The sequence below is a fragment of the Neofelis nebulosa genome, chromosome 13, assembly GCF_028018385.1.
Source record: "Neofelis nebulosa isolate mNeoNeb1 chromosome 13, mNeoNeb1.pri, whole genome shotgun sequence".
NCBI lineage: Eukaryota > Metazoa > Chordata > Mammalia > Carnivora > Felidae > Neofelis > Neofelis nebulosa.
This window is the reverse complement of record NC_080794.1, coordinates 16378923-16396305: the sequence shown is the minus strand read 5'-3', so window position 1 is coordinate 16396305 and position 17383 is coordinate 16378923. Positions and strand designations below refer to the sequence as shown.

General features: G+C 37.8%; 1 protein-coding gene across 16 annotated transcripts in view; it reads left to right on the top strand.

The window, feature by feature from the left end:
* The window catches only part of PCDH15 (protocadherin related 15), a 1242339-nt gene that overhangs the window by 743887 nt on the left and 481069 nt on the right, over positions 1-17383 (top strand). For all 16 annotated transcript variants that reach the window (XR_009252204.1, XR_009252205.1, XM_058696346.1 and 13 more), the window contains one exon: positions 17008-17127. Coding sequence is in view for 14 of the 16 variants with exons in the window: in XM_058696346.1 (XP_058552329.1) it covers positions 17008-17127 (120 nt within the window). In the remaining 2 variants the exon portion in view is untranslated. The remainder of the gene's footprint in view (positions 1-17007; positions 17128-17383) is intronic.

Below are 17383 nucleotides of genomic sequence, written 5' to 3'. Positions count from 1 at the left end.
CTAAGTTTGCTGGGGCCAAGGTCAATATTTTTTAAAGAAATTTTTTATACATAAGCAATAAGCATAATGGATTTAAACAGGAATACCTTGTTCATAGTAACTACCAAAATGGAGATCCAATTGTAACTATTTTAAACTAAATTCAGCTGTTGTTTTTTTAAAATTTTCTTTAAAGTTTATTTTTAGAGAGTACATGGGTGAGGGGCTTAGGGAGAGAGAGAGAGAAAGAGAGAGAGAATCCCAAGCAGGCTTCATGCTCAGTGCAGAACTCAACTTGTGGCTCAATCCCAGAACTGTGGGATCATGACCTGAGGGGAAATCAAGAGTTGGTCACTCAGTCACTCAACCAACTAAGCCACCCAGGCACCCAGTGGTAAAGTTTTTAAAGAAACAAATAAAAGCTTTCTGGAATATTGTGGTAAATTACGTAGGTTGACGTTTCAGTGATGACAATAAAAGAAACACACTTTTTTTCTTTAACTTGATAAATATGAACTATGAGAATTATAGTTATTTTTACAAACTCTTGGGGAAACTGGATTTATGTGAATTACCACTCTTTTTATATAACTATAGGGGGAAATTCTGTGTTTATTTAGATATGACTATTATACCACTTTAGAATCTGTACCCTACTTTTCACCCAGAGACACTGAAGTCCTATTTATGAAGTGATATTAATGATTCGTCTTTGACCAAATATCCTTTCCTTTCTCTGCGAAATTTTCCTACAGGCGCAGGTTTGTGAGGCTCGATGCCGACGGTCTCAGGAGCATCAGAGTCAATTTAATAAATCTGTGTTTGATCAAGTTCTCTAAGCTATTAATAATAAGAAACTTTCAGGAATGTTTCATTAATCTAAATTTAAAATGGAGTTTGTAATTTAGGAAAGTGAGGGTTTGGAGTTGAAATAACCTTGGGTTTAGCGAACAATCAAGTTATTTCATGATTATTGACGTTACTAGTACATTGTAAGTCGTGTCCTGATTAACAGCTTAAACGTCTATAAAGTTTAGGTTTATAACAATTCTAGTACTTTTCTTTACTTTTTTATTATTAGGCATACTCATTACAAAATAACTTCACACCGGAGTGCCTGGGTGGCTCAGTCACTTAAGCGTCAGCTTCCGACTTTGGCTCAGGTCATGGTCTCATGGTTTGTGGATTTGAGCCCCGTGTCGGGCTCTGTGCGGACAGCTCAGAGCCTGGAGTCTGCTTCAGATTCTGTGTCTCCCTCTCTCTCTGCCCCTCCTCCTCTCTCTCTCTCTCTCTCTCTCTCTCTCTATCTCTATCTCATAAATAAATAAACATTAGACAAAGTTAAAGAAATAACTTCACACCAGATAAATCTTAAATTTATTCTTCTCCAGGTTTTGTTCACAGAAAGATTTCTACATAGATCTCCTTGCCACTCTAGTGACATCATTTCTCCTGATATTGAATGGAATAAGGAAGATGACAGTGATAATGGTAGATTGATTCTACCCTGCTACCAGATAATTCATGACAATTGTCATTAAATACATGTATTAATGGTAAATATTTTCCATGAAGTGTGTCATTTAAGACTTACCTGCACCCTCACATAGATGTACATTATGTGAGTGCTACAGAAATTGCAGAACTGGAGAGCTGTTTATTCATTTGCACAGAACCTCACTGCTAACGGCTGGTGGCTCTAAGCCAGAGACAGAGGCAACCTTCCTCCTAACCCAAGCGCTTGATCACCGCACTGTACAAATGCATCAAGGAAGAGAAGGACAAATTTAGCAGATATATATGAAGAAAACTCCATGCAGTTTTGAAAATTTATATCCCTTCACCATGGCTTAAAATAAGGTTGTCAGGGGACGCATAGGTGGCTCAGTTGGTTAAGTCCGACTTTAGCTCAGGTCATGATCTCACAGCTCATGAATTCAAGCCCCTCGTCGAGCTCTGTGCTGACAGCTCAGAGCCTGGAGCCTGCTTCGGATTCTCTGTCTCCCTCTCTCTCTGCCCCTCTCCTGCTCATGCTCTGTCTCTCTCTGTCTGTCTCTCTCTCTCAAAATAAATAAGTAAATAAACAAACATTAAAAGATTTTTTTAAATTTTTTTTAAATAAGGTTTTCAGGAGCACCTGGGTGGCTCAGTCGGTTCATAGTCTGACTCTTGATTTCGGCTCAGGTCATGATCTTACAGTGGGTGCAATGGAGCCCTGCATCAGGCTCTGTGCTGACAGCACACAGCCTGCTTGGGATTCTCTCTCTCTCCCCCTCTCTCTCTCTGCCCCTCCCCCACTTGCAAGCACGCTTTCTCACTTTCAAAATAAATACATAAAACTTAAAATAATAAAAAAAAATAAAGTTTTCAGAAAGACTGAGGAGTATGTAAGACCAGTAATACAAACAGTATTAGTACTAATTTGAAAAACAGTTACCCTTACTTGTTGGGTCTAAATTATTGTTCTGGTTCATAGTTCAGTAAAAGAATGATGTGCTAACAGAATGTTAGAGAGAATGGGGCACCATGTTTTGAATTGTCAAACTGAGGTGGTGATTTCAGGAAGGGGCTGTGCTTCTTATCTGTGTGATCACAGAAAATTGAATAATTTCCAATAGGTTTGGTTTCCTGGATGGAAGAGATAATAGTGTATTTGGGATAGTTTACTGAAGACTAAAGGATACGGAGGAGGTAAGGCCAAGCCTCCAATTCTGGAGATGCTCTGTGAATTCATGGAATGGTCGGAAGGGCGTGATGGCCAACTACTTCGTTAGATCCTGCACTCCCCACATTCATGAGGTCATGCTTCCCCAAATTTAATTTTCAATGTAAAGTACACATGATTATTTTCACTATGAAACATTTCTTTTTTTTTTTAATATTTTATTTATTTTTGAGAGAGAGAGAGAGAGAGAGCACGAGTGAGGGAGGAGCAGAGAGAGAGGGAGACACAGAATCCGAAGCAGGCTCCGGGCTCTGAGCTGACAGCGGGGCTCTGAGCCCGATGGGGGGCTCAAACTCACAAACTGTTGAGATCATGACCTGAGCCGAAGCTGGACACTCAACCAACTGAGCCACCCAGGCGCCCCTGAAACATTTCTTTTTTGCTGAAATGTTTTATTAAATTTATTTTTATTTTTACCACATTTTTAGGTTAATAACTATATAGCTTATACCCTTTACTTTTAGATTTTGTTTTGTTTTGTTTTAGAGAGAGAATGCATGTGAGTGGAGGAGGGGCAGACAGAGAGGGAGAGAGAGAATCTTAAGCAGGCTCCATACTCAGCAGGGAGCCAGACTTGGGACTCAATCCCACAACCCTGGGATCATGACCTAGCCTGAAATCAAGAGTCAAAAACTCTGGGTACCTGTGTGGCTCAGTTGGTTAAGTGTCTGACTTCTGTTCAGGTCATGATCTCATGGTCCGTGAGTTCGAGCCCTGCATCAGGCTCTGTGCTGACAGCTCAGAGCCTGGAGCCTACTTCTGATTCTGTGTCTCCCTCTCTCTCTGCCCCTCCCCCACTCATGCTCTGTCTCTGTCTCTCAAAAATGAATAAATGTTAAAAAAATTAAAAATAAAAGAATCAAAAACTCAACCAACTGACCCACCAAGGCCCCTTATTCTTATTCCTTATACTTATTCCTTATACTTACCTTATACCTTATACTTATTCTAATTATGTCACTACTACTCATATTTCTTAAACTATGGGGAAAATAATAGACTAATTAAAAAAATGAGAAAGACTAAATCCCATGTAACACTGAGACTAATAAATACAGTTTTAAAATTCATCTTATTCACTTTCCTTATGATATGGTTTTCAACTTCAAATCAACAAAGATTCTCTCTTTCACTTTGTTTAAATTTTGTGAGATTAATAACCTTGAAAACTCCCTTTAATGCATTACAGCAGGGACACTAAAATACCTTATTTATGACTAATAACTATAAAATATAAAGTAGGTTGGGGGATGGTGATGACCTAACATCAGATTTGGACTGTAAGAAAAGGAGATATATATATATATATATATATATATATATATATATATATATATATATATATGTCATTTATGTATTATATATATTTATATTATATATTTTATACAATATATATGTCCTATATATATATATCTTTTATATATATATATGAAACTTTTTCTATAGAATGCCTGTATATCATGAAGAATTATAAAAAGTGACATGATGACCAACATGTCAAGATGACCATCTTGCCCAACTACATGTATAATAGTTTACATACCATAGAGGGTATTTCATATTAGCTGGTATCATATGCTGGTTAATTAGGATTTTTATTTTATTTTATATTAAATGCCATTACACATTTTTCTTCTGACATTGTATAGTACTTTTCTTCAACAATACCTGTTAAGTTAATGTGCTCGTTAATTTTTTTTTAATTGGTTTCGGGGCACCTGGGTGGCTCAGTTGGTTAATTAAGCTCCTGACTTGGGCTGAGGTCATGTACTCACAGTTTGAGGCTTCGAGCCCCGTGTCGGGCTCTGTGCTGACAGCTCAGTGCCTGGAGTCTGCTTCGGATTCTGTGTCTCCCTCTCTCTCTGCCTCTTTGCTGCATCACACGCTGTCTCTGTCTGTCTTAAAAATAAATGAACATCAAAAAAAAATTGCTTTCTAAATGTTTTAAAGATTAAGCTAATGATTAAAAACATTTTAATGTTCATACCTATCAGAAACTAGCAGCTGAACTCAGACAAATTAAACCATAGAAAAGTATGAGAATCTCTTGCTCTCTCTTTTGTTTCTTCTTTCACCTTCAGGTGTACCTTATTTAATATTTTGGCTGAGAATTGTTCCAAATATATACATTATGAATATAAAAATTAAATGTAAAGGAACACAGCTTTATTATTTTAAAAATATTTTTCATATAATACATGATATACTCAAGTCTTGGATTTTTGTTATGAAAGTGCCTATGGATATGGTCTGTTTTACAATCATATTTTCTATTTATTTAAACAATATCAGAACTTTTTAGACCTAAATAACATTTTAATAGAAGTAATGGAGTGCCCATATAACCAACATCCAATTTCGTGTATTGTTAACAGCTTTTATTAGTATCGGACATCTTTAACAACAGTGAAATACAATTATTAACTAAAATTCATATTTATTTGGATGTCGTTAGTTTTTACCTAATGTCCTTATTGTAGTTCCAGGTTTCTGGGATGTCATATTATTTTATTTTAGGCATCATATCTCTTTTAGTCTTCTCTAGACTTTGGTACTTTTATTGTTTTTGATGACCTTGACAGTTTTGAGGAGTACCAATCAGATACTTTCTTTCTAGTAGTTAGATGATTGATAGATAGATAGATAGATAGATAGATGATAGATGATAGATAATAGATGCATGTGTCTATATATTGCTTATGTGTATATATGCCATATAGTCATATGCATAATATATATTGTATATCATATATGGGTCTATAGACCCTTTTTAATTTTTGCTTATTTTCCCAATAAAATTCTCTATAGGTCAAAAGCCTTACCTAAGATCAAACGTTGCATTTCGTTACGTGGCTTTGAGGTCTCCATCTCAGCTCCTTAGTATTCCCTTGCCATTAATGACTTTAATTGTCAAGAGTAGGGCAGTTATAGACTATTTCTCAATTTGCATTTAACTGACACCTCTTCATAATTATAAATTTTGTTCAGAAATACCACAAAGATAATAGGTGTTTTTCATAGGACATAACAAAAGAGACACACACCATCAATGTGTCCTGCTACTGATAAGGGTGGCTTCTTCAGACATTTGCCTAACATTTTTATTAGTGATTTGTGAAACACTGATTTGCTGAAAAACCGTTGATGAAATGCACATCACTGTGGTCGGGTACTGCTACTTCTCTTTGCCCCTTGAGCATTTGTTGAGTGCTTCTTTAGGCATTATGCAATAAACTAGCAAAGAAGGTTTGATTATGAGTGAAAAGGTGAGTATACTGAAATGATAATTTGGGAATTTATGAAATAATCTGCTTGCTGAGAATCTACCTGTTTTCAATGGCAATCATAATATGAGTTCTCTGAAATGCAGACACTAGCTTCGTTGAATTCTTTGTCTCTCCATAAGATATCTCAAGACTATTTTTCCTTAGGGCCAAACCTAATTTATCTTTGATGAAATACATCACCCAAATTGCATCATTTCAGATTATCTGTGTGTTGAGTTCTGGTATGTGCCACATTGTGTTTATTTCCTCTTTCATTTCCCCTTTACTCCAAAGTTTATTAATAGCAGATCATGAAATTTCTGAAATAATATATTTCACAGTGCCTGGGAATTTATACTCTGAAGTCAAACAGTCTGTGTTGTAGTTCTGATCTACCAAGCAGTAGAATTATGACATCAAGAAGAAGTTCTTTGGGGCGCCTGAGTGGCTCAGCTGGTTAAGCGTCCAACTTCACTCAGGTCATGGTCTCGCAGTCCGTGAGTTCGAGCCCCGCCTCGGGCTCTGTGCTGACAGCTCGGAGCCTGGAGCCTGCTTCAGATTCTGTCTCTCTCTCTGCCCCTCACCTGCTCACACTCTCTCAAACATAGATAAACATTAAAAAATTTTGTTTACATAAAAAGAAAGAAGTTCTTTGCCTGTGATTCCTCAACTATAAAATAAGTATAACAACAAAAAATAATGTTACAAAGTTGTTTAAAGGACTAAAAGAGATAATACTTTTGAAATACTTAGTATAGGTTCTGGCCATCCTTTCTTGTGGTTCACTTGGCCTTGGAACTATGCTTCAAAAAAAGTTATGTATTTGAAAATCAAGATGTCTTGACAAATGAAATGCAAAATGTAAATCTGTAAACTGGCAGTAATTAGTGGAACAACACTGACACACCCAGATTTTTCTCACAATGGTGAAATGGCATCAACTCTGAACATATTCCATTTGAGCAGTCACTGTCCTGATCAGATTCCTAGTCTTGTGCTCTTCTTTCACATTTCATCATGGCAGCATCCTCTGCTTCCATTAATACATGTATTTTTAGACACCTATTGTTATCAGTCATTTTACTGGATCTAAGAGCACAGATGGTGTCCTTGAGGAAGCATAAGAGTGAGATTTTGTCTATATTTAAGAATTTTTACCACATTTTATATATGTATTCCTTATATTTGCTGGATATAACGTGATTTTTTAAATTTATATATTTTATATATTGGAAAATACCATATATACATATATACACACACACATATATGACATGTATATAAAATATATATGAAACGCTCATGTATTGGAAACTTGATAAATATCTTCAACTATTCAAGGAATAAAAAAATGACTGGACCTTCAGAGCCATGCCCGTGCATAGAATTTCTTTGAATAGACAGCACTGGCATGTAAGTCACAGCACACAAAAGCTCCCAGAGAAGAAGACTAAGCCTCAGTTCCTTTCACTGGTCCCCGTTTTCCTCCTCCAGGGAATTAGGCACATTCTCTCTGGGAAAAGGAAGACAAGCAATAAAAGAAAAAAGAGAAGGAGAATAAGGGACAGGAAAGAATTCTCTACTTTAAACATGGAAATGGGTTTCAGCTGTTTTAAAGGATTCAAGTATCCAGCTATTGAAGAAATTTCAAATTTAGCAAGGTCATACACATACATGTACATTCTCTCTGTGTGTTTGTATGTATAGATAAACATGCATAAATTCAATTTAAGCTTACTTGCTTAAATTTGCTTTAGTTTTTAGTGAAGATGAATAGAGTTAATTATCACTCTAATAATAAATCCTCTTAATTTGAAGATACTTATCTACATGAATTTGCCTTTAATGATTTCTTCAGAGGAAGTGCTTTTCAATAGTAATTATGTAGCTTTCATGACCAAAATAGGGAATCCAGATTCTACACACAGGTGCGAAAACAATATGATGTTAAAGGGAACATGAAGAACATACATAATGTTTTTCTAACTCTTTTTCCTTTGCAAGGTAACTTCCACTATTTGAATGCAGGAATGTGTGTTATTTGCAGTTCTGGAAAGTTTTAAGATACACTTCACATAGACCTTTGATTTGGATAAATGTTTGAATAAGACAAATATTCTATTAATGAGTTAATATAACACCAACGCAATTGTCACAGAAACAGTGATTGTAATAAGCTTTCGATACATAAGCAGAGACTCAGAGACTATGTGATTTAATCATCCTAAGAAAAAGCTGAAGTCCTCAACAATGTGAAGCCGTGTACAAATTCATTACTACACTCCGTTTGTACAGGCTCTCTTGGTTTTTAAATAGATCACTGCTCTAAAGCGTTACTTCCAAGGCAGGGTGACTTTCAAGAAAGATCATACAATTATTTTATCTGAGGAGAAAGTTAAAGGAAGAATAACAACCAAAGAATGAATGGCTTCTAATTTGGAGAGATGACTGTGATGGAAGAGAATCTTCAGACCATCCAGTGTAATTGAGGAGACCCTGAAAATCCGTGCAGGGACAAGAAGATAGCAGCTCATCATTTTAAAATAGGTCCATTTTCAAGGACCACACAAATGAGAGAGCAGGGATTTCTAACACTGTGCAAACACTACAGCTTATCTTCAAAGGATCATGAAGTATGATCAAAGCACCAGAAGACTGTCCGGACCCCGGTGCAGATAAGTCAACACCCATTCATAGTGCTGAGGCGGGTACCGCCCTGGGTGCATTAGAACATGGAGGCCGACCCTCACCTCTGCAAAATCAACCTGCTGTACCTCAGGGACAGAACTTGGTATTTTCACTGGTACTAATTTTAGCCAGTTTGGTGGGCATTGAGTCATGTTCCATTGGTGTTTTAATTAGGATTTCCTGATACCTAATGAAAGTCTGCACTTTTTATATGTTTATTGGCCACAAGCTTACGCTCTTTTTTGTGAATTTTCTATTCAAGCATCTGTCATTTGCTTGTTGTACTGTAGAAGTTCTTTATATGTTCCGAACATAATCTCCTTGCTGCATATACATACTGAAAGGATCTCCACCACTTTTTTCTTTATATTTTTACTTTCTTATTAGTGGTAATAGATAGGGGTTCTTATTTTTAATGTAGTACAATTTGTCCATATCTTTCATGGTTTTTTTCATATTTCTTATTTAATGTTTGCCGATTGTAATATCTCGAAGATAGGATCTTGTTTTCTAAACTGTATCTTATAATTTGCGAGTTTTATTTCAATTTTTGATTTAAATTCTGGTTATTTGACATACGTGGCAAAATTGGTTTCAGGTGTAGAGTTCAGTGGCTCCTCACTCTTGTGATTTATATTTTTATAGATACAATCGGCACATGATGTAGTAATCTCAGACGTACAGTGAAATGATTTGGTGTACGTGCATATTTGAAATGATCACCACAATAGGTCTAGGCAACAGTCATCATACGTAGACTTAGACTTTTTCTGTGTGTGGTGAGAACTTTGTAGATCTACTTGCTCAGCAAGTTTCACACATGTAACACCGTGTTGTTCACTAGTCATCACTCTGTGCACTGCACTCCCGGGCTTACCTCTCTTAAGGCTCGAGCTTTGCACCTTCTGTACCTTTTGACTGCCTTCATCCAGGGGGTGTGAAAACACCCACACCACATTCATACCTCTGGCAACCACCAGTCTGCTCTCTGTACCTATGAATTCATTGTGTGTGTGTGTGTGTGTGTGTGTGTGTGTGTGTGTGTGTGTGTTTTGAGGATTCTTGTTTATTTGTTTTTTTTAGATTCCACATAGAAGTGAGATTATATGGTGCTTTCTTATACTTATTTCATTTAATGTAATTCCCCCAAAGTCCATCTGTGTTGTGCAAATGGCAAGGTTTCCTTCTTTTCTACGGCTGAGTGATTCTCTCTTACATATATACGTAGATACAGTTATAGTCATAGGTGTAGATATAGATAGATATAGATATGCACATATGCATACCTATATACATGCACACACATACTTTACTATAATATGTATCATAAAAGATGCATGTTACTCCATTGTGTGAGTACATTTATATATCATATTTTTGTATCCATTTATCTACCAATGGACACTTAGGTTTTCCTGTGTCTTAGCTATTGTAAATATTGCTGCAATGAACATGGAGTTGCATTTATCTTTGAGTTAGTGCTTTCATTACTTTTGGATAAATACCCCAAAGTAGTATTACTGGATCATAGGGTAATTCTATCTCTAATATTTTTAGAAACCTCCTTACTATTTTCTACAGTGGCTGTACAAATTTATCTTCCTATCCACAGTGCATAAGACCACCTGGAACTTAGATTTGTGGTTTTGGTGTGTTTATTTTAAGTAGGCTTCACTCCTAGCACAGAGCCCAATGCGGGGCTTGAACTCACGACCCTGAGACATAACCCGGCTAAAATCAAAAGTGGGACACTCAACCTACTGAGCCACTGACATGTTCCAGAATTTTGTATTATGTAGGCTGTGAAGTGTGAATTGGTATCATTTTTTTTCCATATGTATCTTTTTTTTTTTTAAGATTTAATTTTATTATTTATTTATTTATTGAGACAGAGAGAGTGCAAGTGGGGGGGGTGGGGGGAGAGAATCTTAAGCAGGCTCCACACTAAGTGTGGAGCCTGGGATCATGACCTGAACTGAAATCAAGAGTGGGAAGCTCAACCAACTGAGCCACCCAGTGCTCCCCACCCCCCCCATATGGATTTCTAATTAACATAGCACCATTTATTGAAGGGATCATTGAATTCACAACCACTGTTGTCTTTTTCCATGAATCAGGTAACTACCTATAGGGATTGTTTTTGGACATGATATACTGCCCTCTGGTATATTTGTTTACTCTCAAGCCAATACCACAGTATCTCAGTTTCTAAGATTTGTATTAAAGTCTAGAAACTGGGTATTGTTAGTCTTCCAACTTAGTTCTCCTCCTCCTTCTCCTCCTCCTCCTGCTCCTCTTCCTCCTCCGTCTCCTCCCTCTTCCTCTGTTTTTTTTTTTTTTCTTTCAAGTAGACTTCACACCCAGCGTGGAGCCCAACGCTTGGTTTGAACTCACAACCCTGAGATCAAGACCTGAGCTGAGATTAAGAGTTAGATGATTAACTGACTGAGCCACCCATGCTCCCCCAAACTTAGTTCTTCTTTAAGACAACTTAAAATTTTAGAATCAAATTTCCACATCTATTGATAAATTTGTAAAGGACTGACAACTTTACCTTATTGCTAAGACAAATTTATTGACACAGCATATCTTTCCATTGATTTAATTTTTTATTAAACAATGAAAATACAGATCTAAAATGTTCCTCATAAGAGCTTTAATCCAATTTTGACATTCATAGGCAGGAAACAATTTCAGAAGAATGGGGATCATGGAGCTAAGTGGACACAGAGATGATACCCAATCCTGTCTCAGCTTCTGGTAGATTGAGACTTTTAGTCACGCTGCTAATACATTACTAGTGTTGCTTGTCATGTACGGCCAATCTTCATTACCACTGATTCTGTAATTGCAACTTTGCCTAGTTGCTCAAATTTATTTATGAGTCCAAATTCAATAATGCCCAAACTTCTGTGGTCATTCACAAACGTGCACAAAGGGATGAAGAATTAGGATCACCCCCTGTGGACACTTCTAACTAAAGCCAAACAAGGTAACACTGTGCCCATTGTTTCACCTCTCACTATAAACAAGTATCCTTTTTTGTGGTCTAACTAGTGCCTCATTGTTTACACCTGTGTACCCTCTGTTGGTGACTTTGCTGTTTAAGATGGCCCCCGAGTGTAGCGCTTCCATGCCGTGTAGCAATCCTAGGCCAAGAAGGCAGTAATGTACCTTCTGGAGAGAATATGTGTGTTAGACAAGTTTTATTCAGGCATCAGTTATGGTGCTGCTGGCTGTAAGCTAAGTGGTAGTGACTCAAACACACATATTAAATAAGGCGTCTTTAAACAGTAGCACACATGAAGCAAGGTTATATATAGATTGGTTGATGAAAGTGTTGTGACCAGAGCCTTGCAGGAAGCTAAACTTGTGTCCCCCCCCCCCAGGGGTGTAATAACCCTGTATTCTCTCTAGAAGCAATGGCTCAGTATTTGTTAATTCAGTGTTCACAGTGACTTTATAGAATAAGATTACCATGGGTAATGAGAATCAGTTTTATTTACATGAAACCATGAATGCAATGCTTCTGTGGGGAAATACTGCAAATAAGATTGCATGTGAGGACAAATCTCTCTTTGGAGCACTGTTCAAAATGTTTAGGTTAGCTTCACTACCATGGATCATGAGATACACAGACGGTTAACTGAGAACTGTTCATTTTTTATTTTCACATTCTAATTTATCTTATGCATCTTCTTGAAATACTGAATTTTCTTGCTTTGATTTTCTTTAACTTTTACATTTGCACGTATCTGTGCATTTTCTGTATTTCCCAGTAGCTGTAAAATCATCTGTGGGAAAAGATATAACTAAATAAGTAAGTGATGCCCTCAGGCAGCTGCCCAAGCCAATGATCATCCCATGCATAGAATGCCCTTCAGAAAACCAAATGTATATTTCTGAGACTTGCTGAAATGTTAACACAGAACATGCCCATCTGCATGACAGATGTGCCCTGAAAACCGTTAATAATAATGTATAGGGCAATGTAGTTTTGTAATAAACAGCCTGTCATGTTTCAGCCACTACATCATATTCAGAAATTTACAAAGCACCACTGTGTGGTTTGACATTTATGAAGTGTGTGTGTGTGTGTGTGTGTGTGTGTGTGTGTGTGTGTGTGTGTATGCTTTCTTCCACTGGGTATAGATATAATGAACAAAATCTGTGCTGAAAACTTATATTGTTTAAAACCATGTCGCGTGTCCCAACTCCCTTTTGCTTGTTAGCAGCTAGTGAACCCTCTCACTGGAACCTCTTCATCTCTCCAGACCTTGCTTGTTAGCACAGAATGCCATGCCTTCTTTTTTCTTAGCTGTTTTTCTTATGTTAGCTTTCAACATTCCTAACACTTGCCTGTATCTGAACAGGCCAACCATGTGAGCAGTAGACCACAGATACAAGTGTTCAGGCTGCATTTTACCCCTGTGTGTCTGCAGGGAAAATTTGGAAATGAGGAGAAGATGTGCCAACATCTTTGGCCTGGACATACAAGTATGGAAGAGAACAGAACTCACCAGTCAACGCAAATGCTGAATGAATGATGTGGCATACTTCTGAGTCCTTTGCTCTCCACAAGTAAATACCACATTTTCAAAGTTGGAGTGAAAGTCTTTCTAATCCTTACTGAAATTGTAAACACAGACAGCACCCGAACCAAATGTGGTGCAGAAATCTGCTGCTGTTATAATAATGCTTTCCATTCCATTTCCAAGGCGCTAATTGTCCTTTTAAAAAGAGCTTATGTGGCTCAGTAGGTTGAAGAGCCAACTGTTGATTTTGGCTCAGACCATGATCCCTGGGTCACGGGATCGAGCCCCACATCGAGATCCATGCTGAGCCTGGAGTCTGCTCGGGATATTCTCTCTCTTTCTCTCTCTCTCTCTGCCCTGCTTCTGTGCACGTGCATGCTCTCTCTCAAAAACAGAAAAGAGCTTATGTAAGTAATGAATCACTAAATTCCACTCCTGAAACCAATATTACATTATATGCTAGATAACTAGAATTTAAATAAAAAATTTTAAGTAATATGTCAAGAAACATGAATAGCAATACATTATATTGAGAAAAAATGAAAATAAATAAATAAAATGAGCTTAAAATTCTATTTAGAGGTCATTCATAACTTTTATATGATATCATTATGGCAATGGTAAGATTGATTCTCTATGTATGCAACTAGGCAACTGTTTCTCTTTTATTTTCCATCCAAACACATAAACTAGTAGAATTTATTGTATAATCATATTTCTACTTGTAATTTCAAGGAATTATAAAAGTATATATGGTCACATAAATTCTATTGGGGCCAGGTATGTGCAGCACCCCAAAATAATCTTAAGTCCTAAAATGAGCATGATTGAAATTAAATTACTTTTTGGACCAACCTTAAATTACAACCATAAACAAATGCATGGTAAGTCCTTTTACATGTAGTCTAACAACCGTCTTTGTTGGACTTTGTCACTGAATGTATTTTTATAAAGGCAACCAAGAAAATAACGTGGGGTTTATTTCGAATGACTAGCTATTAAAAATTATACCTCCTTATAAATTTTTATTTTTATATTTTAAATTTTATATATTTAGTTTTGCATGAGAGAGAGTGAGCAGGAGAGGGGCAGAGGGAGGGAGAGAGACAGAATCCCAAGTAGGATCTATGCTCAGCATGAAACCTGACACGGAGTTAGATTCCAGGACCCCCTGGGATCATAACCTGAGCCAAAATCAAGAGTTGGACGCTCAACCAACTGAGCCACAAGAAGCCCAGTGATGTTTACATCTAAAGGAAACATGTTAGTGAGGAAGAGGAAAAATATTAATTGGTCGTAGTACATTAAGGCACCATAGCAGTTTTGTGTTGCCTTTTTTGAGTTTCAAAAACATTTGGACAGCTGGAGAAAGATACAGATCTTTTCACGGTTAGGGTCTTTGAATTTGCAAATATTGCATAGTAAGAAGTAACATCCTTCAAATCATCCATTCCAAACAAATACTGTATAGAATATTTATTTCTAGAAACTCAATCTTGAAAAGTCTGGGTAATAGATAATGTTGAGATTTAGAGAATATTATGCTTTATTTTCTCCTTGACTAAAAATAGTTCTTTTCATATAAAACTGCCATCCCATCACTTACACGAATCATCAGGGAGGTTTCATTTGCATCTTGGATTCTGAGATTCCAGTGTGAGCTTAGGTGTTTTTGTTTTTGCTTTTTTTTCTACGTGGATAGATAATACTTCAAACTTTACATCTAGTCAACTTGAATTTCTGTTATTAAACCAGCATGGAGAAAACTGTCAACCTGTCTACATAATGTAAAATTTCCAAAAGAAAATAATGTCACTGTATAGTAAAAATGCACTGAATGTTAGATAACTTGTTACATTATCAGGTGAGAGAGTCCTAAGGTTTTTCTCTTGTTTGTTTTACTTTTTTGTTTGTTTTACTTCTAAATAACTTTGATGTGGTGCCGTGGGTTGAAGTCACCATGTTTCATAATGTACAGGTGACTAATTAACTGATTGTGTTCAAACTTCTTCCTTCAGTTTAAAAACACTGGGGCACCTGGCTGGCACAGTCAGTTAAGTGTCTGAGTCTTGGGTTCAGCTCAGGACATGATCTCACACTCTGTGGGTTTGAGCCCCGCATCAGGCTCTGTGCTAACATCAGGGAGCCTGCTTGGGATTCTCTGTCTCCCTCTCTTTCTGCCCCTCTCCTGCTTGTGTCCTCTCTCTCTTTCTCTCTCTCTCTCTCTCTTACTCTCTCTCTCTCTCTCTCTCTCTCTCACACACACACACACACACACAAAATAAATAAATAACATTAAAAAACATGTTAAAAAATAAAAACTAACTGGTTTTAGTAATAGTGAATTGGTATAAGCGGTCAGTGTTCTGGCACGTTGTCCTCAGTGCGTACTGACTGGGCTGGCAGGGCTGATGACACACGAAGGCTGTGATTGTTCCAGAACATACTCGCTGTGTAGCTCTCGCTCCCCGGCCACCAGCCCACTCGCTGGTGTGAGGGTCTCCAACATCGGGCACGTGGGCCCAGTTCCTCGACCTCCTGTTTCTTCCCCTCAGTAGGGATGCTGTGCCCGTGGCTTCGGGACATGAGGGACCCTGTCTACCATGAGTATATTCTGTTTGGCCCCTCTAATTCATAGTTCAATTCTCTAAAATCCATTGCTGACCTTAGGACCAAGACATTTCGTATAAAATGAGAATATTAGAAGACCATATTCCATGATGGCAAGAATTTGTTGGGGCTGAGTTGCAGCTACCAGTTCACAGAATGTATGTGCCTCTCCGTTCACCCCCAAGGCCATCAGGCTTCTCTCATTTCCGTGACCTATGGATCCCCATACAGATTTGGATCCGTACCCACTGAAAACAGAAATAAATGAGTTAACTCCCTTTTTTTTTTCTCAATCTCTGATACAATTTCTGCATGAAAGAATCCCATTGAACAACTACCAAGACATATCTAAAAATAAAAATACAAAAAAGTAAAAGCCTCTGCTCTGTAGAGGCAAAGAGGTCTGTTTATTGACAAAATTCATTTACACATTATTTCAATGCGGCGATGAAGGAGATAAAGTAATAAATGAAAGCACAACAAGAAGGTCTCCTGACTCAGATGCCCATCAGAGAATGCTCTGTTGGGTGCAGTCTAGGAGTGGGTGATACCTAATTAAGTTGAAATGTAAGTAGGATTCCAGCGAAAACCTGAGGACTGGAAGGTCTGGACATAGGAATGCACTCCCTGTACAGAGGTACCCCACAGGTCATGGAAAATAACAGCGAATCCCTGGGTTTCATCCAACATGAAAATACATGGCTGTGTTGCCAACACCCTGCAAGGACAGAAGAAGCCGTCAGCCCCCTCCCTCCTCTGATGGGCCAGGCGTGTTGTTTCATTGGTGTCTCTGAACGGGTTTTTGATTTTAATGTAAAGTCGCTAATTCTTTCGTACAATTTAAATTCCAGCTTGTAGGTAACTTAATGCATCGAGGTTTTTTATTTAAGGAGGAACGGCAGATACATTTTCTCCACAGGGCCTAAGATGTTAATGGTGATAGATTGGTCCACAAGTGCTCCCGCTGAATGAGGGCCTTTTATTTTCCACCCAAAGCAGGGACCGTGATGATGGAAATTGCAGCCTTTGCGAGAACTCCCATGTAAGGTTTGCAAGTGTTGTCTTGAAACGCTTCAGGTCTCTGGCGGTGGACAGTTGCCTCCTTTGTTCCTTTGTGTGACAAGAGGCTGGGTGGGTGCTGGGACACTTCTGCTGTGCCCTGGATGAATGAGAAGTGACCGTGTCTTTCTCGTTTTACTTTCAGCTCACTCCGGTTGGCACCACAATATTTACAGGGTTTTCAGGAGACAACGGAGCTACAGACATAGATGATGGACCAAACGGGCAGATAGAATACGTCATCCAGTACAATCCGGAGGACCCGGTATGTGAGCCCCCACCTGCAGTGTGGACTCTCTGAGGGGTGTTTACTGCAGCTGGTACTTACCGTATTGTCACAACCCTTAGCTCCTCCAGCCACGTTAGTGTCCTCCCACTGTTACCAGCCATCCCAGAATTACAGTCTTGTAACTATTTGTGGTATACTTCTAAAACTTTTAAGAAGGTTTTGGTGGGCTTGGAAATAACAATTTAGAAATATTTATAGGTGTAACATGCCATTGTCACCTCATTTCCATCTT